This window comes from Serinus canaria, chromosome 3, assembly GCF_022539315.1.
Source record: "Serinus canaria isolate serCan28SL12 chromosome 3, serCan2020, whole genome shotgun sequence".
In the NCBI taxonomy this organism is placed as follows: Eukaryota; Metazoa; Chordata; class Aves; order Passeriformes; family Fringillidae; genus Serinus; species Serinus canaria.
The window spans coordinates 42,747,808-42,775,346 of NC_066316.1; the positions used below are offsets into that span (position 1 = coordinate 42,747,808).

Here is a 27,539-nt window from a genome sequence, read left to right on the forward strand (position 1 = left end):
GAAGTGTAGGAATAAAAGCATGGTAAGGAAACTGAGCTTTTACTAAGCCCTGTAGTTGTTACAGAACTGCTACAAGCTAGGGAAAGTTATTTAGACTCCAGTGCCATTGCAAAAATCCTTATAAACCCTTTTGGGTAATATCCATCAGCACTTTTCTAATGAGTAATTGGGCCTGTGAACGTATAAACTAATGCAGTTGTCTATGTACAATACAATACTGCAGAATCCTGCTTCCAAGCTACTGGGGCTGTGGGGGCTTTGGGTTTTTTGATTGTTTCAGGGTTTTTTGTTGTTTGGTTGGTTTGTTTGCTTGCTAATCTAATAAACTCGTGTATCAAGCAAAAGAAAACCAAATAGACAACAAAAAAGTAAATCAACCTTGCAAGATGTGTTCTATACTTGCCATTGCATTTCAGACAGCTTCAGTGATGTGTGACTGCTGTGTGACCTGGTGAGCACCACCTTCTGCAGACAGTGTTACACTGACCCTGATGCTTGCTGCTAATGGTATTACCTCAGAGAACTCCTCTGTGTGTAAACTTTAGCACAGCTCATTTGGGTAATGCCGAGTTTTCAGGTCAGGCTTGAGTGGGTGACATTTGACTCTATGAGGGGAAAAAAGCCCCAACAAACACAGAAGGGGGAAAGCTCTGGTGTGTGAGCAGTGCTTGGAGCCATCGTGTTGTAAGGAAGGAGGGGGAGATGAGTGGGTACACTCACACGGTACCTGACCCATGTAGCATGTTTTCCCCATAAAAACAGTGGTACTCTGTAGGATGCCTCTTCATATAAAATATATATGTGATGTACAATGAATTAAGGCTTTAAAAGAGACTGAGTGATTTACAGTCCTATGAGACTTAGACTTTGCAAGCAGCTTATAGGGAGGAGAGAAGAAAAGTTATCATATTGTGGAAATGGTTATTATCTAAAAGGCTCCATTTTCCTGGAAGAGGTTTACTTTCTACCATTGATGGAGTACCAATGGTCATTCAAAAGGACAGCTTTGTTGTTGTGTGTTATGGTAAGTAGTCTTGTGGAGTGTCTTCTGGGTGAAGAAGTTGTAGGGGCTCAGAGAATGTCTAGGTCTGAGCTTTAAAAACAAGCACAACACTACTATCCCCCAGACACCAAACCGCAAAATACCGCAACCTAAATTTCATAACAATCTTGAGTGGTATTTCTTTGCATTCTATAGTGATTTGGTTTTATCAGAAAATTTTGATACAAGATCGATAACAGTTTAAAGGACTGTTGTGCATGGACTGATGCATTTGTAAGGCTGGCTTACTTCTCCTAAAGGTAAAGAGGAGTAATGGGTAATATTTCTTTTTTTTTGTGGGGATGATTTTTTTTTAGCTGTCATTGTTGCCTTTGTTTGTTTTTTATTTTGTCACTGAGCTTACTTCTCCTAAAGGTAAAGAGGAGTAATGGGTAATATTTCTTTTTTTGTGGGGATATTTTTTTTTTAGCTGTTGTTGCCTTTGTTTGGTTTTTATTTTGTCAAGAGGAAGCTTCTACATACTGTGTGTTTGTTTGTCTCAACGTTTTTCTGGCCCAGCCAAGAGGTTAATGCATTTGTTATTGATCTATTATTATAATATAGATACAATAGACTTTCAAGAAAAAAGGGAGAGACACCCACACTGCAATTTGAATGTGAAAAAGATTAATGAAATTCTTATTCTTAACTGACATGTGTAAAATATGTGGGTAAGAGATGAGTTGGTTTAAAAAAAGAAGACCCTCATAGAACTGTACAGTTATATCATTACCTAACTTTGGCCTTTTTTTTGCAGTGACCAGTGTAAAAGAAAATGCTGAGAAGTACATGGAGATTCTGGAGGATAAACTTCATAGGTAAGGATGGTATCATGAAAACCTTTGAAATCTTAAAAATGCTTGTACATGCAGCCTTGATATGCATAAAAGTGTTAAGGAACTTGCATTAGAATAATACCAAAAGCAGTTCAAGGTAGGAAATACCATGAGTGTTAAGAGCTCTGTTCATGCCTGCATTCAGCAGCCCGTCAATGGGTGCAGGTAAAAGAAAGAATCCCTGTGTTCTCCAGTGCAAAGGGCTGCTCTGGAGCAGCAGTGGTCCAGCCTCAAGTACTGGGGATATGACAGCTGGGTGAAAAATCACCCTTCTGCTCCTGGGCAAAAGCCAGCACTGAGCAGGGCCAAAGAATCCCTTAGCAGAGTTCTGGACATCTTTAGCAGGTAATGACAGTCCATATAACAGCTTTGAAAAAATGCCAGTTTGGGGTATTGCAGAGAGCAAATACAAACCAAGACAACAATAGAGATATTTTAAGAACTGAATCCTAATGCAGAATGTACAGATTTTTATGCCTTTTTTTTTTTTAAAACAAATGCTAACATTTCTATTTCCTTCTCTTGCTGTGTGAAGAGTGTTCTAGGTGACCCCTCTGACTTTAGGATTCTCCTTGAAATATGGTTAGCAAATATTACAGTGCTGTTGTAATGGAATCTTCTAGTGAGTGAACTTTGCCCTGCATGAGTATATTTGTATTGAAAAAGGCTTTCGTGGGTTGTAATTGGAATTTGTGTCTTAATAAAATCTAATCCACCAAATAAGCACCACTTCCATTTCTATTACTGTGCAGGTATAATGAATAAATTGTTGCCCTTGCTATTTTTTTGTTCTATTGATAAAGATAAGGTTTTGTCTATTTTGCTAAATCATGCTTTTGAATATAGAAATATATATTTTGCTCAACTCATAAATTTAAAAGATATTCTGATCTGAATGAAAAAATGATGGAAACAGACCTGAAGATCAAACTTTTTTTCTGTGTGCTGCTTAACCCTCTCTTAATTACATTTTTACTCCATATACTTCAGTCCATAAGTTTATGAGAAGTCTTAAGGACTTTGTGTACTGTCTTTTTGAAAGCCATAGTCTTTATTAAAAAATAAAGTATAGCAACATGTTTTGATGCTTCAAGAGTGTATGGATTTAATTGACATATCAGGCTTCAGAAGAATGTAAATTTCTCTTTAAGTGTTAAATACTTAGAGAAGCTGTATGTTTGTTTTTCTTTCCAGAGGTTTATCAGGTAGAATTTGCAGGTCCCAGATGGTGAAGATTCAGTCCTGAACTTGTTTTCCAAGATGTGCAAATGGTATTAATCTAAAAATAGTTCAAGTAATTAAGAGCTAAGAATTTGAATACAGATGGAAAGAGAAAATCTTTCATGTTTTTATGAGAAAGAAGTTTCCAAGATACTATGTCTTGAAAAATATTTTAATTTTATGCTATTTTTCTTTTAGGTAGTTATAGATATTTGTTTTTTATAGGTTCTTTTTAGTTTCTTTAAGTAGCTAGCTACACCTGCTTTACAGCTTGAGCAATAAAATATAAAAGCAAGCAAGCACCCAAGAGGCTTCCCCAAACCCTGCCCCTGCTTAGAGCAGTAACTTGAGAGAGTTGCTCTTTTTTGGTCTTCATATAGATGCTCAGATTACTCATTTGTATGTATCATAAGCTAAAGAAAGAGTCTCTAAGGAAAGTTTAAAGAGTAAGTTTAAAGATTACATTTTAGACAGAGATAGAATTTGCATCTGGCTCGTGGATGCACTTTTGGGGAGGCTCTTGAAACCCAAAGAGGATCAAGTCTGGGTAGCATGAATTCAAATAAGCCTCTAAAGCTTTGCTCCAGATGAAACCTATAATTTTGCCAGGTAATGTTTCAAATAGAAACAGCCTAGATTGAGAACCCTTCAAAATACAGCTTCAAAGTAAAGCAGAACTCTTAGAAATGTCATTTTTGACCACTTTGTAACAGAAAGAAAAGGAAGTTAATGAAGAAATCTCTTAACAAAACAGCTTTAATGAAGCTTCAAGTTTCAAAGAATCAGTTTTGTCAATTAAGTTCCCTCCCCCCTTCCCTTTTCTCTTTTATTTTCTTAAGAAAAGTTTGGAATATATTCCTCTTGTCTGTTTTTGGTTCTTTTTTTAATGGAGAGAGGGGAGAGTAACCTAGCTTATTTGCTGGAATACTTGTTGGGGAGGTGGAGGTTTTGGGTTTTTTTGTTTGTTGGTTGGCTGGTTTTTAAAACAAATGCAATACTTTTCACTGCTACCTAAAAGATGTATCCATTGTCAGGTAGCTTGATAGAATGTGTTTCATTAGGAATGATACTCTTTTGATAGCCTTGTATCTAAAGAAAAAATGGGAAAACATGCATTGACCAAAAATGGAAATATGTTCAGTAGCTGATAGTTTCACCCCAAGGAAGGCAAAGCACCCATAAAGTATACAGATTACTTGACATTGTTTTTTCCTGATTTAAAATATAGGTTGTATTCTGACAGGGGACTGACATTCATCGAAGACAGTATCCTCCAATAAAAGAATGAACAAATAGCATGTTTAATAATGCTGCTGGCTGTCTCTTTCCTAGTCACCAGCATACATCAAACCATTCTTCAAGTTTATACATTGAATCATTGACTGCTCTCTTGAGAGTGTAAATGCCATTGCTTACCTTCTGTTAGGAAACAGGAGATGTGCAAAAGTGGTGAGAGTTAGGATAATAAAAGTGAGTTCAGCAGAGACCTTTGTCTGTGTGAATATCTGAAGCACAAGATGTTTTGTGTTGGTAACTTCAGCTCATCACTTGAGCCATTTAGGAGGGATTGTACAGGAGAAGTTTACAGTAATTGCTCTAACTCATTGAAATTCAGATGAGCATCTTCTCATGGGACCCTTATTCTGCCACAGAAAGTGGGAGATTTTTTCATTTCACATATTTCTATACAAAGTGAAGGCTTTGCTAACACTTTATATCATTACCATGAATAAAGTGGACTTCAACCATCCAACTCTTTCAAAAACCACCAAGTTCTGCCATGAGTGAGTTTTAGTCCTGTAAATGGGTGAGGGTCACAAACTGATCCTAGTCCAGAGTGCTGTAAATGCCATTAAAGATTTCATCTTGAGCTGTTAGTGCCTGTGTGTCGTGTTACAGAAACTCTGATGTCTGCTATAGGGAAACTGCTGTGCTAAGGCTACTCAGTAAGTCTTTCCAAAAGGTTTTCCCTCTTGTCTGTGGAGCAGCACAAGCATGCTCAGGAGTGCCAGATGGTCTGTGGTAATTTTGTGTAACCCATGACCCCCCTCAGTTGTGCTGAGGGCTGTTCCAGCTGCTGGTAGTATCTCAGCAGTGCACAAATAGGACTGAAACGTCATCTTTGCCTGCCTGCCCCCAGGACTGTGTGTTTTCTACTGTGCTTCCAAGAGACTTCACAGCCCCATCCCTTGCTGGATAATGATCTCATCTTATTTTGCTTACCAACAGTTCTATTGTTGGAGTGTTAAAATGCAGGTTAGACAAAATACTAGATCCTTCTAGTGACTAATTTAGTTCCTTTCTTCTTCCCAGCTGGTCTAAGTCATACACAGCTGTGAGAACATTAGCTCCAAAATTCTGAGAGGCAGAGACTTTATATGTGGTGATGCATTCCTTTATATCTCTTGGCCCACATGGTGATGACTTCTAAATCCCTTATCATAGCTGCCTCAGGCTGGAAAAATTTTTTTTGTACCAGCTGATGTAAAGATGACATTTCTTGAGCTGAGGGAATTTAATGTGATTGTACTGTTCTCCAAACCTCAAAAAGATTATGTTGTGACTTCCATTCATCACAAAACCAGGTCTTTTAAGGGGCTTTTCCTAATTCCCAGATAGGAATTGTGAAATTATTTTGGGGGAATAATATTGTTCAGGAATAACTGGTGAAAATCACACAAAGGTTTTTTATTGAGCTATTTTCTGTGCTATCCTGCAAGAAAGGGGAAATGCATAAATATAACAAGATGCAATACTGCAGTGACTGTACTTTGCCATTGTTGAACGATACAGCACCAGGTAACTTTGCAAATGTATGCAAAACCTTTCTTCTTTAACTGACTCTCTTTTGCTGTTTGTCTTGGGTTCATTTTCTGTTCAACAATATTTGTTTTCATATTAATGGTGTCTTTATTTTTACTCATGGATACACAGTAGGGAAGATGTCGTGGAGTCTTACTCTGACATAACTTGCGCTCATCTGCATGGCTCCTCGTTCACTGAGCTGATAAGATAGTTGGTGTGATAAAGGCACCTTGCATTTATTGAAGCAGCAGAAATTGAGCCCAAGGTCTGTTTTACCTGATCTCATGTGTGGTTTTTCTTTTAGGAGTTTCAATCAAATGTCACATGCCTAGTTCAGAACAAATGTGGCTGCAGCCTGGTTGCTCAGACTGCTGGGGCATGCACCTATTCTGTATCAGAAACAAGGGTTTCTCATGCAGGCAGTGCTTTTAATGCATTTGAGGATGTCATCTTCACTGAGATCCTGCCCCTTCAGGCAAGACATGAGATGTTCTGAGGGTCCCATGCCATAAGAGGACAGGTCAGGATTAAATGCCACCACATCACCTTCCACTTTACATGAAAATGAACAGTCTTAGAAGTTACTGTCTTTCCTTATTATTCACTGTTAGCTTACATACCTCAGGCCTCCTGTATAAAATACTAAGTTTCAGAAATGGTTTTGGGAGCAGAGCTGGGCACGAATGCTCTGAATAGCACAGCACACTAAAAGGACAGTGTTTCACACTGCTGATGGACTTAAAGGCGGTCTCACATCAAAAGGACTGTGTATCCTTGCAGATTTGTAGCTCTCTTTCTCTGTTGCTCCTGCATGTATGGAATATTTTGTGGTTTAATTTAATGTTGATTATATAGGGGTGGTTCTCCCAACTGTATTATTTGCTTATGACTTCAGGCTGTTGTTTATGAGAGGTCCTTTTCTTAATGAAAAAATGCCCTTGGATGGCAGTGGAATCACTTGTGTTGCCTTCTGTTGCAACAAAGGACTGCAGGACAAGGCTCGGTGTGATTAACTTAAGGACTGAAAATTTGGAACATGTTTAGAAATTGATGCTGCATTAAGTGAATATGTACATAGCTTACCAGATCCATAAATTTGGAAGAAATCTTTGCACTCTCCAGTGCTATTTGAAGGTATTTTGCCTAATCATGGTTTGCTGTTCTTTAAATAGTTTTCTCTTGACTGTACTGTGTAGTTTTATCATCCTGGTGAGTACACAAAAAGCCTTCAACCACTACCAAATAATTTCTCATGTTTCAGTAATGTGAAGAACACATTGCAGTGTCACCAAACCCTCATGGGAACAATCAAACTCTTTACTTTGGACAATCCCTTCTCCTTGTTGTGAACAATACAGCTGCTTTGTTTCAGTTACCTTATTTTTCTGTCTACATAATAGAGGCTGTCATGAAAACAGGGCTATTGTTTCTTAAAGGCTCCTGTTTTCCTGATATTTTTTTCCAGCCTGAAAACATCAGCTCTTGTCATACTACTTACTTTTGCTGGGGAAATGTTATGATATTAAAAATCAAAGCATTATGACTTTTCAGCCATGTCACTGGTAACAGGAACATAGGAACTTGTGAATAAAAGTTACATTTTAAAGGTGTTTCTATAGGGGAGGGGAAATTTGGCAAGATCCCACTGATTTCTTGGTACTGTTGTAGTGAGGGAAGTTTACTTGCCCAAAATACTCACAAATAAAAGGAGCTGTAAATATTGAAAAGCAAATTTATAAGTGTGTTAGTTAATAATTAACTAACTAATTAATAGGTGATTTTTTGGTTGCTATATTGGCCCAGTCTTATCTTGGGAGATACGTCCTCTCTTTTTAATAGTTTAGGAAAGTTTTACAGTGGTGAATCCAATTAACAAAGAAGAAAAAATTAAGTATTCTTTCTTGTTCTATTTTCCCCTCTGCTTTAAAGATTGCGCTCTTTCTTTTTTGCTGTTCTTTAATTGCTCTGTCTTGATGTTAGCAGTCTTAGAAAGGGGACTTTCTGATTCTCCCCCTGCTCTTCCCTTTATTGTGGCTCCTCTGTCTTCCTTCCTTGGACTTGTCTCATTTCCACTTTGTGCATTTTATTCTTACCTTTGTTTTATTTCCAACTTTATCCCTTAGGACACCTATTTTTGCCTATCTCTTTTGTGTTTCATGGAGCAGGGGAAGTTGGATAGTAGGAATATAATAAAGCACTTTCTTCACAGAAACCCTGTTTTCACCTTTAAAACACATTCAATTACTTTTAAATCTGTCTTATTCTACATGACCACAGTGCAGGTTCTCACCAAATATCCTTATTCTCTTCACAATCACTTGCAATCTATTTGAAAATGTTTGCAGTTTCCTGACAAAGTATAGCATCTTGGAAGCTCTTAGTAAATTTAAATAATGTCAGAAGAAATTTGATGGTATTGCTTCACAGAAGTGGATTAGCCTAGATTAACTGGGTCTGGAGGAAAGGGGGGGAATCTTCACTATGCCTTTCCTTTCTGCTTGTGGTAAGTGTAGCTAATGCCCACAGGGCATGGAGAAGGAAATCGTCGCTATAGAAGTGCAGCAGATAAGAGTTTCTAATCATGTTTCTGCAGCAGAATGTGTGTTTTATCATCAGTGCTATCTGGTGCCATGTGCTAGTGGAGATCCTTTGATAAACTCATGTCTGTGCCAGGATGGAACTCTGTTCCCAGCCTTGAACTTGTCTCTCAGCCCTGGCAGAACTAATACCTATCTACAGATGAAATGCGTGTTGCACAAGCAGTAAAAATGGAGGGCAAAGAATGCAATCTTCTTCCTGCACCAAGTGAGAAAAAATATTAAAAAAAAAAACCCCAAACAAATCAAACAAAGCAAAAACCAAACTGAAAAACACCCCCGCTATCCTTTCTGTCTGTGGCATCCACAAGATAGGAGATAATTGCATTGATGGAACCCCCCATGCCTTTTGTGTCAGTAGCAGGAATCTTCTGAATTTGCAGTGATAAAATTAATTTTTTGCGACAAGGGGAGGAGAATGTTGTTTTATATCCTAAGGAACCATCTGCTGGTTTAAGGTGTGGAGGGAGATTTTTGCAGAAAGCGAGGGATGAGATAGGTAGGCTTTTGGACCCCACAGAACTCTGGGGGAAGAGGACATAACACAAAACTTACCTTTTCACTTTAAGTCCTAGCAGACAATTATTATTGCACCAATGTATATGTGTTACATATAACATTTTAAAAGACTTTATTCTATAGGAGATAAGAAGTGAAGAAGGGCACAAGAATTAAGAACCCAGAAATTGTTATTGTTCTTTTTTTTGTGTTTGCCAGTTCAGAGATGCTGGGTCACAAATACTGATTTTTAATTGGGAGATGGGGGAACTGTGGCACTTGACCATACTGTTTGATAAGAAGTAGCAGAAAGCTCTGTTCTTTTAGCTATTCTCAGCATTGAAACTAGATCCTTTTAGGGAAAAAAAAAAAAAAAAAGAAAAGGTCAGATTTGAGGCCAGTTTCCAGTGCCTCAGAGCTTTAGAAAAAGCAAAGCACATGGTTGAACAGCCTTTACTAACTCCCTGTCCATATTAATTCAGGTTTCATCCAGGGCTTTTTCCAAGTTACTGAATTAACATCAGTAGTTGGTGTGCAGCATTGTCAAAGGCAAGGTGACAGGGGATTTTGCTGCTTATTCATGGAAAATCTTGCCCTTCTTTCCTCTAGGCTCTTTGTCTTCCATTCATTTTATTCTTAGCATAGCAAAAATTGTCAGAGGGCAAGGCATCTCCTCTTCTAAAAACAGAAGTATTGCCCTTGCTAGAAAAGGAAGTATGATGAAAGTTCACAGCCTCTCGAGCTGCTTCGCACTTGTGTATTTTGTTAGGATTTGTTTTGTTCTTGTATGCCTTTTTCTTATGCTGCATTGTTCTGGTGCTGGTCATTGGTGCCTGCAGAGTTGCAGTTCACCACTTTGCTGAAATTCATTAGTGTCACAGTCTCTTAGTTTAACCCCAGGCAGCAGCCAAGCCCTGCCCAGCCCCTCACTCACTCCCCCAGCAGCGGGATCGAGGAGAGAACAGGAAAGGTAGCAGTGAGAAAACTCATAGGTTGAGATAAAGACAGTTTAATGGGGAAAGTGAAGGCCACACCCACAAGTAAAGCAAAACAAGGAATTTATTCACCACTTCCCATGGGCAATATTCAGCCATTCCCATCAGAGCAGGTTCCCCTCACACAGAGCAGTTACTTGGGAAGAGAAATGCCACAAATCCAAATATGCCCCACTTCCTCCTTCTTCCCCCACTTACATATACAGCATGATGTTATATGGTCTGGAATATCCCTTTTGTCAACCCGGGTCACTTGCCCCAGCTGTGTCTTCTCCCATCTTCCCTGCACCCCTAACTTCCTTGCCAGAACTTCCTTTCTGCAATACCAGAAGCAGAAAAGGCCTTGGCTCTGTGTAAGCTTTGCTCAGCAATAACAAAAACATCTCAATATTATCAACCCCGTGTTCAGCACAAACCCAAAACACAGCCCCATACCAGCCTCTGTGAAGAAAATTACCTCAGCTAAAACCAGCACACACAATAGTCTTCCCTGCTGCAAACTCTTGTCTCATTAGGAGTAATTCTGTATCACTTTGCTGTGCCGAGATTTCCCTGTTTTGGAGCAAAAGTAAATTTTTTCTTATCTTTTTCCCTTGTCTCCTGTGCTCTTCTTGCTTGAATTATATGAATTGTATGAAGAGTTTAAAATTCTTTTTGTTTGTTAATTAGTGATGCTTTTCAATGTGAAGAGGATACCATTTTATGAGTGTCTACCATGACTGACAGCAGTTGTAGATCCTTCCTCTTCCCCAAGAGTAGGTTCTTGGCTTTTTGACCTGGAAGCCTATACAATTTCTCTTGAAGATACTGATCCTAATGTATGTTTGCATTAATGAAGGGAAGACTGATACAATGAGCTTTGGTGGTTTTTTTTAATATTTTCCCATTTCCTATGCAAAAATGCTTTGACTATGACATAATATTTTTATAACAGCTCCACTGTGCTTCACAAAGATTGTTCAGTCACTGACCTCATCATAGCATTTTCAGAGAGAGTTTGAAAATAAGATCCAAGATCAACAATATGAGGATGCATTGGCAGTGTGCTGTGGCTGTTGAGGAGTTAAATTTGGGCACTCTGTCAACCTAAAGGACAGTGGTTTCATCATTCCCTTCAAATAACAAGGAAAACATGCAGCAAAATATAGTAGTGTTAGGTGAGAGGCAGTCTGAAAACTAGTTTGAGAAGTTGATAAAAAATATCCCTTTACGCAGAGGACAATTTCCAGTAATTTTATGGGATTTTTCCCAGTCTTACTGAGAAAAATAACTGTAAACTCTTCAAAGTGCTTCTCTTTGCCCTTCAGCATCACCTGTGCCTTGCCCAGCTCTGCCCTGCTGTTGACTTCTCTGTGAGCTGATTTCATGCAAACCTCAACCCATCTTGGCTGTGAAGATATGACTGTGGAGGAGGGAGGGACAGCAAAGCTGTTTGTCACCTCTGGGTCCGTGGCGTTAAGCTTTTGCTCTCTTGCCAGGTGCTCTTAGTGGCTGCATGTAAATGAATACATGTAGTGAAAAACAGCTGCTCCCTTCTGAACTTGGCAAGAAAAATGTTGGGAGGTGGATGTGTCTTTTCCTACTGCTCCTGTTTTCCAATGCATCCCTGAAGACAAAATTTGAAACCAGTTTGTGCAATTACAGAGGCTTTGTCATGTGTCCTGAGTTGGATTGTCATCAATGGTAGTCATGGGTGTAGAGCAGTCAAGGAAGATGAGGATGGATGCCTGACACCATCTGCCTGCTGTCCAGCAGGGCTGCTAAATCCTCCTGCTCTGTCTTTGGATGATACTTTGCACAAAGCTCTGGCTGGCCAGTTAGATAGAAGCAATGATAATTAAACCAGTAGAAAACAAAGCATTGCCATCTGCATAGCAGGAGTATAAAGATATAGGATAACTCTATTTTGCATGCAGCTGGGACAGTCTTTCCTACTAGCATTTGAAAGTTTTCATTAATTAATGTACTTGCTGCTGGGAGTGTATTGTGCTAGTCTGGGGAGACGACACGCAGCCCAGCAATTCTGTGTTCTGTCAGCAGCAGTGCAGGGTTTTTGTAGCTAGCAGGGTCCAGCCAGGGAGGATCTGCAGACCTTGCCCTTTCTCTCTTGCTCTTCTTGATCCAGAACAGGGTTTGGCTCCTGAACCTGTATGACTCTGCAGCTACAGCAGGTCATATGGTGCCCTTGGATGTTTCAGAGGAACTCCGTAAGCATGTGGCTATTGACATCAGTATTTGGCCAACACTCTCTTTTTTCCAGGTGTGTCTTCCTGGTCACAAAAGCTGAATTTCAAGGTACATTCCTACATGATGACAATATATCATCTCTCCCAATTGTACCTCTTCTAAAAGGTTATTTCTTTGCCCTGTTTTTTGATCATTACCTATGCTTAATTCCTGTTTGGTCATTGGTACACGGGATGATTCACATTCCCAAATTCCCTTGACAATGAAAGTCTAAATATCTCATGCTTTCAGAGAGAGAAGTATATTTTAAACTGTTTTGTATCAGAGAACAGAGATGAATAAAAATGATAGGAGAATTGTGAATTCTTTCTCTGTGCTTCTTTGCACTGTGGTCAGAGAATGTTATAAGCAATAAGAGATCAGGCTCATTATTCTAATTGCTTTGAAATAAGAACACATTCTTCTCTTGGTATAAATAGCCATTGCTGCTATTGCAGCAGTGTGGATTTGTGGCAGCTGAGAATGTGGCCTCAATGCAAATGCTATGCTTTCTTCCTGTGGCATACTTTTAGAAACAAATGTATTCTCTTGGATCAGAACTGGTTGTGACTTGAATGACTTCCGTTTTAGAGGAGGTCACTAGAAGTCAGATGCTTTGTGGGGTTCAAGCTCAAGAAGTTATTGAGGCCTTTGTAGGAGCTGAGCTGAACAGAGCTTAGATGGATATGTAGATACTGAGATGCATGTTTTTCAAAATTGGGGCCTAATTCATGCCTCTCCTTTAAATCTAATTTGGGATCAAATATTAAATAGTGCAGGAAAAAGATCTCATTCCAGCAATTCCTATCCAGCCAAAATTAATGACATTGTGGGGCTTTGCTGTTATTGCAAGAGCCAAAGGCAAGCAGGATATAGACTGAATTATCAGAGTTAGTACCAAACTTGAGGGTGTTTTATCAGATTATGAATAAGGTGAATGATAAACTAGGGTTGAGAAGCTGACTTCATGTGAACTGCTGAAAAAGAAGAATTCCCTGGTAGCTTTCTCCTCATCTATCAAAGTTTCATAGTCTTAGAATAGATTATTTGTAATAGATGTTTCAGTGGAGGTAAAGGCAGAGGACCATTTCTTTTCTTAAAGAGAAGTAAAGAGCCCTGAAAGCAGGTAGTAGATTTTTTACATTATAGATTGGGTAATATAGTAAAAATAAACTGCAAAGTAAATAGAGGGACACAATTGAATTATAAATGCTCTCAACAAGATGCCTTCCTTCTTCCTATTTAAATTACTGAATTTCCTGCATTCAGCGAGTTCGTCCCATTCCTGCATCCACCCTGTGTTAAGAATCAAAGTGAAAACCATCAGCTGCAGCAGTCTATCATTTTGTGTTTCCAGTGGAGATAATTTAAGTATAACACAGTGACATTGAATATTGGTAAAAAGATGACAGCCTGTGATTTAAGTTCTGCACCAGGTAAAATAAATGGCTGGAGGATTGAAGACAAAATGACGGAAGTATTGTTTGATATTGCGTGGTATCTTGTTTTTTAATAACACTAATCAAATGTCTATTGATGGCTTTAAGCACTAGATATATTGTTTTTAACAGGCCATTTGGGAAAGAAAAAACAGACACATAATACGTACATTTCACATAAAATACAAGGTGGTAGTTCTGTCCTGGAGATGCCGTATCAGGGCAGGGTTTTTTTAGAAAATATGTCAATTCTTAGCAGACTGGTTTTAGATTTCAGTGTTAATCTTTCAGTATTCTCGATGCAGTAGTTTTACTGAATGGAAACAATTGTGGATAATGAGTGTAGTTGATAAACCTAATTTTTAAAAATACATTTGGCAGAAAACATTGGCAGATTTTTTTTTGTTTGTTTGTTTACTGAGAGTACTCTGAGGGACCATGTATTTTTAAAAGAATATTATTTCTTACTTGTTGCTATTAGCTTCTTTCTATGAAAAATTCTGCATGGAAAGGAACTTTTAAAGCAATATGAAGGCAGTTCAAGTTTATAGCTTTTGTGAGGTCTGAGAAAATTCCTTAGAAATCTTAGAATCCATCATAATACTATATTTACCCTTTTTTCTTAATTATGCATTTTATAGAATTGGTGGTATAGCCTCATTATGAATATATAAAAAATGTATTTGTCTAAAGACACTACCTGGAACTACCCCAAGTAATAGAGTGGCAGTGGTTTGGAGGCCCTGCTCACCTAGATAACAGGACAAAGAGAGGGAGAAAATAGAAGCAGTGAAGAGCAGGGTTAAGTCTTTTAACTGAAAGGAGTACAGAGACCTGTTGTCCCTGCTCCCAGACCCGCAGAAATGCACTGTTCCTGGAGTGGAAGTTCAGATATGAGCAAGCAGAGAAGTGAGAGAAGCAAGGAGCATGCAACAGGCAGCAGCTGTCTGAGGAAGGCTGTGCAGTGTTCGAGTGGTTGCCTTCCAGCATGGCAATTTTCCTTCCAACACAGTGCTACATTTCAGTTCCATTCTCTAAGTCTTTTTTTGTACTCGGCATGGGGCGTCTCCAGTGTTAAATATCTCAGATGAGAAGGTGTCTGAATGTATTTGGGGTTCTCCACCAGGACTCATCTGATATTTGTGAACAAGGAGGGAATTAAACAGCTGCTCTTCTTTTTTGCTCACCAAGCCAAGAAGTGAGAGCTCCTAATCCCAACACAATTTAAGACTGTGGTGGGTGTTCCATAGCAGTATTGTAGATGTTAGATCACTCAACAAGGGCACAGGATAGCTGGCTGCAGGTACTCTGTCCACTGCACCTCCAGATTTACTGTCCTGAGGAGACATGGGTGCCATAGACAGCCTATTAAGGGCTGGTTTGGAGGCTCTGCTCACCTCTTCCCTCAAATCTGTCCCCTCCTGCATATTTGCCCTCCTGGGATGCTGTAGAAAGCGGAGCCACTGCCAACACCCATTCTTGAGCTGCATGAGAGTGATGTCCACACCTCTGTGCTGCACTGTTGTGTCCTGTCTGGGTGCACTGGATGTCTTTTGGATAGAACTGATGTGCACAGAACCTGACTGTGGCTATAAAGTGTAGATACTAGAAATGTCAGCCCAGAGCAAATTTTTCAGGTTGAAGATGTAAAAGTCTGAAAGTTAGATGGGGATTGTGAGGATTGCTTTCTTGGGCTTCTGTGGTTCTGGTCCAGAATATTCTCTAGTGGGTGAAACATCACATTTAAAGAGGGAGAGCTAATTACTGGTTTGTAGATATTGTTTTATTTTTTATAAAGGAGAGAGCAAGGTTGGAGAAGCAAGTTGCTGTTGTTTGTGCCAGGAAAAAGTACTACCAGCTTCAAATTTTGCCTGGGAGTTTTAGCTAGTCTCCAATGTAGAGAAGGTTGTTATCTGACAAGGGAATATGTGGAGTCTCCTTCTGGGAGTGAGTCTTGTTTTCACATGGAAAAATGTGACAATAGTGCTGCGCAGAAAACAAGTGTTATCATTGAGCTTTAAAATAAGGGAGTAGAAATGATGTCTCCCACACTGGGAGACAACCACATGATTGGAACCATATGAAGTCATTTCATGAAATTTTTGGCTCCTGAGGAGAATGGGGAAGAGAGACACAATGCAAGGAATTGAATTGTGAAATTGAGGTTATGTTGAAGGCATTTATAGGATTAGGGATACTTGCAAGAAGGGGAGGATAAAAGAGTTTTGATTTCAGATGTTTAGGGAAGGTGACTTTCTAGAGTGCTGGCCAAGGGGAAACAAAAGTTTTGTTGTTTGGGCAGAGTCCATATTTTCTTTGTAGTTTCTCCCTTATCAGTCTGCTGTTGCACACCAGTCAGGTGGGGAAAACAGGATTATGTGCCTCCTTCCCCCTGGAGCCTCATGTGAGTCACTGATTGGCACATTGTAGTCCTTGGTCTGTTCCACAGGTTGGCTGTTGGCATCTTTAATCTGAGGTTAAAGAACAAGAACTGATCAGGCTGGAAACTTCTTTTTAAAAATGTTTTTAATAAAAAAGAGAAGTAAAGCATCTTTTTGGAGTAGATTCTTAAATCTAAGAATTATATACAGAAATATATTTAAGAGTATCTAAGAGATATTCTTAAATATAAGAAGTGTTATTAATGCATGACTGTGAATTAATATGATGAATCAAATAAAAAGGTGAGGCTCTGCTAAGAGTGAAACAATAATATTGCCTTTTATCTTCAAAGTATCATTAGGAGATACTTTCTTTTGCTTGCCTCCTTTGTTCACTTCATGGCTATTGCCTTCAGAAAAGGAAAAAAGTCACAGCTAAATGTTGAGTGAGAAGAGCTCATTCCTCCCCTGTGGTGCAAAATATAAATAGAAGCAAGTGACCAAAATATAGAGAAACTTTCCCTAGTTTGTACAATAGTTCAATAAAGAATGGGGGTATTGAACAAAGTCTTTTGATTCACAGTGCCATTTTATGCAAGCCTCAGAAGTTTCCAATCATTTTAATTGTCATAATGAAAATCCCTGTTGTTTCTGCCAGACTATTTTTGTTGCATTTTGTTTGCTTTTTTTTGTCAGAGAAAACTGCTTTTAGGGTCAGTGAATGTGGAGTGAAAATATGTGCCAGGTACTGGGAGAAGATAAGTACATTGTTTCTTGAAAATGTACCTTAATGTGGCTCACCTGTTAAAAGGAAGTCATCTAGAATATCTCTTCTTAGTGATGGTTGACCTTCCCTCCTAAGTTACATTTTGATTATGCCATTTCTCAATAGTTGTCTTACTGTGTAACCTTCTAGCTTTAGTCTCACTCTCTTGGCTCTCAGTGTGAGGGTTCTTACAGGTATTTCCCTTGACATAAGCAACATCATGGTGTTGACCTCAGGGTGTTATAAACCACTTGTAACAATTCATTCACTGAGTGGCATTCCTGAAAACTATAGATGATGAGATTTAGAAGCAGTGACATCTTCCTGTGTTGATTCCAATATGCTTTTGAGGAGGTTTTGCAGAACTTTGTTTTGGTTTGGTGGTTTGGTTTGTTTTTTGTTTTTTTTACTAATAGAGTTTAATATAAAATCGTTTTACTATTTTTACACAGGCATGTTTTCATTTAGACTACAATGTTCAGGAACTGAATGTGCCTTTTGTATGTATGCAGAGCCCTCAATAAAGAAAAGTCATGTTCTTGTAGTTCCAGTAAGCACTATAAATAGCTTTAGAATAATGTTGTGCTCAGAGCCATAGAGAGCCCCCATAGATACCTCCCAGAATCTCGTCAAAAGGCAGAAGAGCAATGTTCTTTGGAGCTCAAGAGAGAGAACCCTTGCTGGTTATGTCTCTTGACATGAATTTCATCCAACATCACAAGTAGAAGGGAGATATCCTCTAGTTTCCTTTTACCCTGGTTGTGTTTCCTATTAAACTGCTTGAGCCTTAGTAAAGGCCACTGCAATTACAGTGTCAATTGCCACTTTATGAAGAGAACTCAAGGATAAGCCTCTGTGTTCCACATCCATTTCCTCCTGCCCATAAATGCCCCTGTTTCTCTGACAGCTCTTTCATCATCATCAACTTGACCTAATGCAGAATTCTGTCTGCTGCGTCCTTTTGTGTTGCTGTGGATGTCTCAGCCATTCTTCAAGTCAGATTAGGCCTGCTCTTGTAGATTCTTTCTGCACAGTATCCTTGAGGTAAAACCTGTCCCAGCTATCCATGCAGCTAAAAAATTACTCATGTGGAGTCTTGCGTCTCACTTACTTCACCATCAATTTCCCTGGCCGTGACTTGACAAAAGCAGTCTTGACCTACTCTCATTCATTTAAAATGAGCACTTCTGTCTTTTTTTCCATTTCACTTTGTTTTTCCTTCACTGACTCCTTCTGTTCTGTCTCATCAAGACCAAGTGCTAGCTTCCAGTGTCAGGGCTACTCAGAGTCTTTAACTCCCTACTCAGTATTTGTCTTTTTTTTTAATATGAGAAGACAGACTTTCCTCAGTAGACGTTAAACCACATTGGTGTCGATCACTTTCCCCTTGTATTCTTATACTAGCATCTCTTACCTTACATGATTCCTCCTCCAAGGGATGGAGATCTTGGGTATCTAATGGCATGTTTCATTGCCCTCCCACAAATCTTTAAAATGCTCATTCACTGTGATGCCTCAGTGTTCTTGGCACCACTTAGATTAATTAGTTACTCGTGTAACTAATTAAACTGTAGCACTGTAACTAACATGCCGTGTCCAGTCCACTGTGTTTCTTTGCACTTCCTCATCTGTATCCTGGTTCTTGCTGATTGTTTGAAAGAGAAGAGTTGCTTTGTGGAAAAGGCCATCGTTCTAATGTGTTTGGTGTTTGTACAGAGCCTGGCACTCTGGCTCTTGGCAGTTCAGAATCAGCAGGTGATTAAGGTATGCTTTGTGTCACTGGCTCTGTATAAATGGTTGATGGATTGTGATTTGTTGTGGATTCCAGCAGATTGTTCCAGACACACTTGCCACATATGCCACTTTGATAGTAATATACAGGCAGGCATATAACACCTAGAGGTGTTGATACATCATGAAATATTTATAAGTATAGGAATAATGTAAAATCTCATCCAGACTCGATCCATCATTTTGAAACATTTCATACCTGAAAAATCTCACTGTGTTCTGTACAGCCACCCATGGAGGCTTCGTGGAGACTGCAAATGCACTTTTAGTGTGGATTGAAAATGAATAAACCAAACTCTGAAATTCAATTTAGTTTAATTTTTAACACCTGATGTAAAAGCTAAAGTTTTTTGCATGCTGGAGAAAATATAATTGTTAATAATAATTTTAAATGTGTCTCTGTGTTAGCTATTTGCAGCTTTAAAATAATTTACATTCCAAAAGTGTGTTTGAAAAATGCTTCAAGGCACTGAATTCCAAAATACAGACTAAAAGGTGGAGCCTTGATATGCTGGGCTTAGATCTCTTCAGAGTATCTAAGTGTACATGCATTCACTGATTTCGGTCGAAAAATTCAGCATAACATCTTAGCATCTTAGTTCAAGTTGTATCAGAGTTTTACAAATACCATGATAAAACAATGATGGCCTTCAAATAAAAGCCATCTGTTAGCAGTAGATTCAGTAACTGCTGATTACTAAAATGCATTTAAAACTTAGACAAAACCACATTGACCAATGTGCTGAGTCAGGGCCAAATAACAGCAGCCCAGGCACCATTATGCTGTTCTGTTACACATGCTGTTCATCTTCCCCACTGTGAAATCCTGCATACCTCACCATCTCTGCCCTAATTTTGTCAATAAAGCTCTTCATTAAATTAAATAGCCAAAACAAGTTATCCTATAGAAATTATGATTTAGCTCTCTAGAGTGTTTTTTGTTTTTTTTTAGCCTTTAATAAGAAGCTATATATAGATGCAAACAAACATTTTCAAAAAGCAAGTAAATGGGCTTATGTATGTCTTCAGCAAAATGTTTTGCCTGTGTAACTATGATAATGTGATTGACAAGTAGGGAAACAGCAGGGGTTATTTTATTTTTCTGGCTTGGTAAGTGAAATGCTACCTGGATGGAACACAGATGTGTAATCCAGTGAAGCATTTTTCCCTTTCTAATTAGTGATACTTTGAACTCCTTGGGGGAGACCAATTTGTGGACCCCTTGCTGCATTATGCCTTCAATAAACACATATACTGACTCTTAAGCACAAATCAAATAGCTCAGCTTCTGAAGTCTGATTTTGCTTTCAATCTCAGTATATTGCTGTGTGTTTTTTACAGCTCGGCATCTTGTAGAATTTGTGGAGTTTAAAACATACTTGTGTTAGTTTAATGAACTCATTGTGAGAAGTGCAGCTTCTTTTTCCATTGTTTGGGATAAAAGATAAGCTGGTATTTATTTTAGTCAGAAAAGTTAAAATCAAATGGTTATTTTTCTTCTTTTAGGTCACTTATAATTTCTCATAATATAGTGTTTGTATGGTAAATTATATAATTTGAAAAAGAACAGTGAAAAAAATATTGCAGTTATTAGTGCTGCAATCTGTCTGGAAGTGTGTATTCCCATGGGACTTCTCAGTCCCATCCCAGGCTCTGCCACTGATATTTTAGCAAGCAACCTATTCATTTGGTTCCTTAGAGACAACATGTATTAAATGGAGATGTGACCACGACACTTACAAACAGTGTGATGTTAGTATTCAGTTCTCAAAATCTATCTACACATAGAATTCCCATTTTTTTGAGGTGGAAATAACTTCTGGATGGATCTCAGGAGCATTATTTGTAATGTACATGTTTGAGAGATGATTAATGGATGAAAAGTTTATAGAGGCTTTGTATTTTGAATTCTGTTTTTGTTTTGGTGGTGTAACAAAGTAGAAGGAAACCAAAGCACATTAGTAAGAGATAATGACAACACTCAGAGACTCAAAAAAAGGGAGACCATTGTGGTTTAGTCTAATCTGATTCACCAGTGCTGAAGTAAGCACATTTTAGTCTAATAAGAAATTTAGTGTACCTATTTTCCAAAACTTAGACCTGACTTAATGCAGTAAGTAGTGTGATTGTTCACACATGACCTTCTACATCAAATTCAGGGAAGCCACATGGCTGCAGGATGGCAGGCCTGTGTATCTGATGTTGTGAAGGAAGCCCTGGTTGTGATGGCAAGGCTGTGTCTGAAGAGCAGAAGGAAGTTTCATGTAGCCACTGTTTGCTGTACAGTTGGAAGCAACATCTTAACCCAAGGGGGTTTTTCTATCATCCACCTTGTAATATGGCAATAATTTTGCTGCTTTTCAGTTTGATGCAGCAATGTTATCTCTGTGGGAGTATTTGAGGTGCTGTTAGGTTTTTTGGTTGTTTTTACTTTTCTGTCTATAATAAGCAGTTGCTGTGAGTGTTACTTGAAATAGCAACTATTCTCCCTGAACTGCAGTTTTATTTTCTTTTGGCTTTTATTTCAGCTGTGGGAGCCAGCTGCTCCAAAGAGTGTGGGAAGCTGACTTGGAGGCCTGTCAGCTGTTGATCCGAGGGTTTCAGCTGAAAGAAACCAGTTGCTGTGGTTTTGAGGAAGAAGAGAACCAAATGGACGAGATGGAGATGACTGCTGATGCCCCACCTGATTCTGAAAAAAGAAAAGAAGGTCACTTTCTAAAGGGCACAGAGTGGGGTGCTGTTTCCTGCCCCAAACACAGGGAGCTGAAAGAGGTATCTGAAATACTCTGCAGCTGTATTTCAAGGGATGCTGCTGGTTTTCCTGTTGAGAGGAGGAGTTGAATCTTTGTGATGGGTCAGCAGGGCAGGTTAAGTATGAACTTAACATCTGGCTTTCAATCTGGGACATGAATAAAATAGCTTATTAGCTTCTCAGAAGTCCCTCAACCCTCTTCCCTTTTACCATCGATCTTTTTAAAATGCAGAAATTATTCAGGCGATAAATACAGAATGTACATCAGGATTTAAAGGAAAAGCTATTAAGTATTTAGGCAAAATTATCAGTTGTTCCTTATCTCACCAACGAGTTTCATTCTGAGTTGGTCCTGCTGACTTGTTAGCCTGGGTCATTGTTAGCTGACATGGAGAGAGAGTTACTTTTCCTCCCTTAGTGAAATGGTCAAAGGCTTCTGAGCTAATAGATGCTAATAGGCTTACAGCATCCAACAATTATTAAAAGGAGGAAAAATAATGAAGCTTAGAAGGTTTGACAAATTTCTTTTATGTTTTCATGTTTTGATCTGGAATGCTATCCCTGCTTGAAAAATCAACCATTATATAATAGTCTTTTAACTGTACTGCCTATGTCAACAAGCTGTTAAAAAATCTTCATCACCCAACAGCACCATTGAGACAAAAAGATCCTCCAACAGTAGTTGTTAGTTTTATTAGCATGGAATTAAGTTGAAAAAAATTTAAATTATGCTTAATTGCATCTGATGTTAAGAGCCGTTGAACTGTGCATTGCTCTGAAATCTGATGCCTAATTTTACATTTATACTGACTGAGTTTTAGTGAAAAGCAGACCCATACCTGACTGTAAAGTCTCCTCTTGTTAATAAAATTCTGGTTTTATATTGGGCTTGCAGTCTTTTCTCAGGGCAAATGGTTTACAGACTGGCTTCACAGAGAGAACATTTTTATTAGAAATGGTCAGCTTGGCTTTGATTCCACCCCCATCACTGCCTTACCATATTTTTTATGAGTCTACTGAAATAATATGAGGAGTTCTGTTGGTTATGGAAAGCTGTGCTCCTCTTTCAAAAGTGCTTAGAGGCTCTGGAGTGTTTGGGATTTTGTGACTGTTTCTGTAGCACTCCTGATATTTGTTTTATAGATTATCACCTCTTTCGACCCTGCAAGCCCAGATTGTTTCCCTGGAAATCAACCTTGCTGTCCAAGAATGGCAGCCTGGCAGCTGAAGTGAGATGACCTCTGGTTCTGGAGAGATCTGTAGGACTTGAGGGATGGTTCCCCACATTTTGAATGGAAGAGGAAACTGTATTTGCAGTGAAAGGCAGTATCTTTTAGAGAAGAGCCACCACAGATTATTCCCTGACATCTCTTAGTAGTTCATCACAAGGCAGAATATAAAAGCAAACTAAAAAACCTGACACAAATCATGCAAACTTCTGGTTTTGAACACGTTGAAGTGCAAGAAAAAATTTGTCTTGATTTGTAAACGGACTTGAAAAACAAACCACTTCTGAAGAATTTAAGTGCTCTGTTATATGGTAGTGATTTTTTATTTAAAAATAATTCAATATTTGTGGCAAAAAAAATAGTGATGTGGTGCTTAGTCTCTCAATTTAGCCATTTATGACTTCCTAGGAAAACCTATTCCTTGCCATTACTAGGGGGCATTTTCATAGCCATTTATCAGCAAGTGGGGATACCTAATAGAAAGGCATGTATTTGTCAAAATACGTGGTTTCAAATTATTTAACAAGGCTGTGGTGCCCCTGTGAGAGGGGTAGCTTGCTGTGGTTGCCATGTTTCTGGAATGACTATTCTGTTCAACTGTGTCACAACCTCTGTTTGCCCCCAGGGAATTTCTAGAGAGCACCATTGGCCACTGAAGCAGAAGGAAAGAGTGGTGTTCTTTGTACATAGAGATTACTGAATTAATTACTTCAAGGCAATATACAAAAGGCTGATAATAACATATGTGCATGTATGCCTTGGAAAGTACATTACATCCCCAGGTGATTGATTTGCTTTACAGTGGAATTCTATAAATGAAGCTCTCCAGTTATTTATTGTGTCATATAGGACTAAGCACTAGTGCCAGGTGAATATTGGTTTTGTTGATGTGTACTATAAATAGTTTTCTTGCATATTACTGTGTCTTACTCTATAGGTTTACTTTGAAAGCAAGAAAAACTAAGTAAGAAACATAACAATAATAATAAAAGCAAAATAGATGAAAGAGCCCTTCTCGTAGATCCTCAGATAGTGCTTTGCAGAGGGGCCATTTATCATTTTTAATTAAATAGCCTCACTAAATCATAAAATATGACATGTTCTGGTATAAAAATATGTAAGGTGTAAATTCTTTGAAAGTTTGTTATTTTTTTATCATGTGAGCACAGGTTTATTAACTGTCAACAGTTATTTTATAGTTTTCATAACTGTGTTTTTTAAGACACTGCTGATTTTTTTTTCTACAGTTTTTATGTGGTAGTCTGGCCTCCCAAAATAATTCAGTAAATCAGGCTTCCTTTATAACACTGACTGTTTACTAGGGATGAAAATCAGATGCATTGGCAGCTTAGCTTGTTGAAACATCATTAATGATGTTTCAGTGAAGGCTAAATAAAATGGGGCCAGCAAAAATCATCCTGTGAACCACTCTGAGTTACTGAAATAAGATGTGCTTCTCCCAGTTGAAGATAACTCATTGGGCTCATTAGGCTAGCATTAGCAAAAGACTGGAGCAAAGTTGCAGACAATATTGCTACCCTCAGTCATGTGGAATGTGTTTGGTGTAGATTCTTGAATTCTCATGTAAGTGTGTACTCTGCAGCTGGTAGCTGTGTTGGTGAAATTAAGGCATCCCATCATTTCAGTTGTAGTTTGACTTTTTGTGACTATTTGGCTTGATTTTCTTCTAAGCCTCTGAAGAATTTAAGGTGGGTTTTAGTTTTCATCCCACATTTGTTTCATGCTTTTAAAAACTGAGTGAGGTGGAAATTGCAATGATCATTACATAAATCACGGTTAGATGCAATCTGGGGGGTTTCTAAAATATACAGCACCACTTCATTTCTCTTCAGACATTAATGCCTGCTTCTTCCACTCCTTATAATATCTTGCTTTATTTTTTTGCTTCTTGATAATATATGTGTAAGCAAGCACTTTCATAAAAAGCTTTTAAAAACAGCAAAATCACCAGTGATCACTAATAAACTGAGAGATTTATGTGTGCTGGAACCTTCCTAACAGCAAGTAACCTGATGAACATGGCTATCTATGTGTGCACCTGCAGGCTTGAGTTCCTGACCTATCCTTTTTTCTTCTTCTGCTCTCTGGCATGCTGTGCAGTGCTCCCTCTTAATCACTATGAAGGAAAGAAACACCTACTAGATTTCAAGAAAATTGAGGTGATTAAAGTTACAAGGTAAAATCCAAAATTCAGTAGTTCTACCTTCTGTAAGTCAGCATTTTTTGGTAGTTGTCCCATCAGAATTGTTTGTAGTTAATTTCTCACTTTTTCGTCACAAAGAAAGTAGAGAGCAGGGATAAGGATAAGGTCAGCTGCCTTTTTCCTCTTCTCTGCATCCTTCAGTTTAGCCATCTGGGATGATATTTTGGGGTTGGTTGAAGATCACGCTGGTGTTTGGAAAATGTTCTATAATTGTAAAGCCTTCCTGAGATTAAATTTTTAAAAGTTACTGAGGTCTAAGTGATACCAAGTGGACCATCACAAAAAATAATATTTAATGTGGTGTCTGCCATTAAAAAGAAGTTATCACAGAACGTGATACAACATTTTTCAGAATTTAGTGCTAGCAAGCACCAAGAAAGCCTTTGTGAGCAGACTGTAACTGATTACTGTGCATTGGGATAGCCTGTGGTCCAGGAAGCAAACCTGTAATGTGTAAAGGACAAAGCCTTTTGAAAGCTAAATAAACTCTGCATTCATTTGAGCTTTAATTAAACGCTGTATTTGTGGAGCTTAGAAAATAATTTGGAAATTTAAAATTTAATCTTATTTTTAAATGTCAGCATGAAGCATTAATGAAAGTCGGCGTTTGTGTGTTTCTTGTATTGATCCAAGCTAAAAAAGGAAGTCAGTGGCAGGAGGCAGCTGCCTTGTACACAATGGTCAGATCCTCTCTGCACAGCCACGTGTGGAGCTGTGCAGCACAGTGTCCCTCAGCTGCATCTGAGACTGGGGTGGAGTTCTGCTGGTAAAAATGCTGGCTCTTTAGGTAGGGATTGTGGCACCTCAGGAAGCCTAAAGCTTATGTGTAATTTAGCAGTAAAAATACCATCAGAAAATTGATAGTATAGGCAAGAGAAATTGAAACCATTTTTTCAGATTGATTGCTGAAAATAGTATCCAGTAACAATTGTGATTTTATGGCAGATTAATGATTTTGCACTTTTATCACGTGTGTCTATGAATGTGTGTGTGTATGTGTGCATACCAAAGCAGTATCCCTATCTCAATTTATTATCAAGAACACTGTTATGTGTGATTAGTATTAATGATTTCCCAATGGTGCTAACTTCAAATTTCTTTGCTTCTCAGCCAGTGAATGAAACATTGGCTAATTTCTTATAGACTTCACAAATGAAGGAAGTTTTGAAGGAAGAACTGACTATAGCATTTGTTACCAATAGGAAGCATTGATTTGACCTCTCATTCTCCTGCCCAAGATAATTTACAGGGTTTGTACCAAAAAAAAAAAAAAAAAAAGCCTGTAGACTCTTGAATGGTGTACAGATCTTCAAGAGCTTGATAGAAAAGTTTGTTTCAATCTATAGTTAGTCCTTCAGTTTTAGAGACAGTATTCCTTGTGGGTTTTAAGGGAGAAGCCAAAGCAGGCCTTAATAAAATGTATTCAAATACAGTTTTAAATATTGGGTGGCTGCCGCTGCCCCATTATAAATGCAATATAAGTCTTTCATGCATGTGAAGAAAATTGGTGTAATTTTTCAGCTTATATAACTTTTTATTGTGCTATATGGCTTTTATAAGTTCCATTAAAATCATACTCTTTATATAGCATGTATCTACTATATACTTAATAATTTATCTCTAACAGGTTATGGAAGACATTTCATTTGGAACAGAGGGTCATTTATCTGAGGTAAGTGTTTCCTAGGCAGAATAAAGTGGTGATATTGTACAGAATTTTCTTTGTCTCAATTAGAATAAATGACACTTGTTTTTATAGTGTTACCTTTGCTTAGAAATTTCACTTGTGTGAGCACTTGGAAAAGCAACCCAGTCACAACTACAGTGGGCCTATTCCTTTTTTCTTTTTTTTTTTTTTCCATTGAAGATAATGATATAATTGCTGAGTATTTCAGGGAGTGTATAGTTAAAACCTGGGCTAATATTTTTTACACATACCAACACCAGGATGAACACACTGGGAAAAGAAGAACCAGTAATACTTAGCCAGCCCCACTGTAGCACTGTCATGATGCTTAGGAATGGAACAAAATCATGATGCTTAACCTCATTTTCTTGTGTGCCACTAAAAATACCTTTTGAATTTGTTTTTGAATTATACAAGCATACTGCCGCAGAATACACAGTAATAGGAATTTCATCTAAACAAAAATACTGGATGTTTGTAATTTTACACCATTTTCATAAATAACAAGATCTGAGAACCTAGTGCATGTATTCAAGAAAGCCAGGATAACTGAGGAACATGAGATGCATGGCCAATGAGAAAAACCTGCCAACATACAAAAATCTGTCTACCTACAAACTAAGAGTTTAGGTAATACATATAAGGAGACTTACCCTGGGTCTAAGAGCTGTGCTGTTCCAATCTGGTCCATTTATATATCAGTATGCCTTGGGTTGCAACTGACATAGTGAGGAAATTCAGTACCCAAGCATTGTGTCAAGCCAGCAAATAAATTACATGGACAAGTAGCCCCCAGTTCACCTTCCATAACAGCATACATGCCTTCTGTCAAGTACAACTGACAAGTGCTCCAAACCAGGCAAATGTTAAATAAATAAATAATAAATTTAGGATGGCTATTCAGATAAGGCATTTCTCCATATTCCCACCAGTGAATCCAAAGACTGTGGAGCAGCTGGAATGCTCCAGGAAAGATAATCTAACTGCAACACCAAGCTCAGATTGTTGACTTTGTGTTTAAAGAGACTGTGACATGAGGACACACCTAGG

The 27,539-nt window shown here is 38.3% G+C and overlaps 1 protein-coding gene across 1 annotated transcript in view; it reads left to right on the forward strand.

The window, feature by feature from the left end:
- The window catches only part of DISC1 (DISC1 scaffold protein), a 188,439-nt gene that overhangs the window by 143,103 nt on the left and 17,797 nt on the right, over positions 1-27,539 (forward strand). The window contains exons 10-12 of the mRNA XM_050972620.1: positions 1,800-1,860; positions 21,126-21,369; positions 26,430-26,474. Of these exons, the coding sequence (XP_050828577.1) occupies positions 1,800-1,860; positions 21,126-21,369; positions 26,430-26,474 (350 nt within the window). The remainder of the gene's footprint in view (positions 1-1,799; positions 1,861-21,125; positions 21,370-26,429; positions 26,475-27,539) is intronic.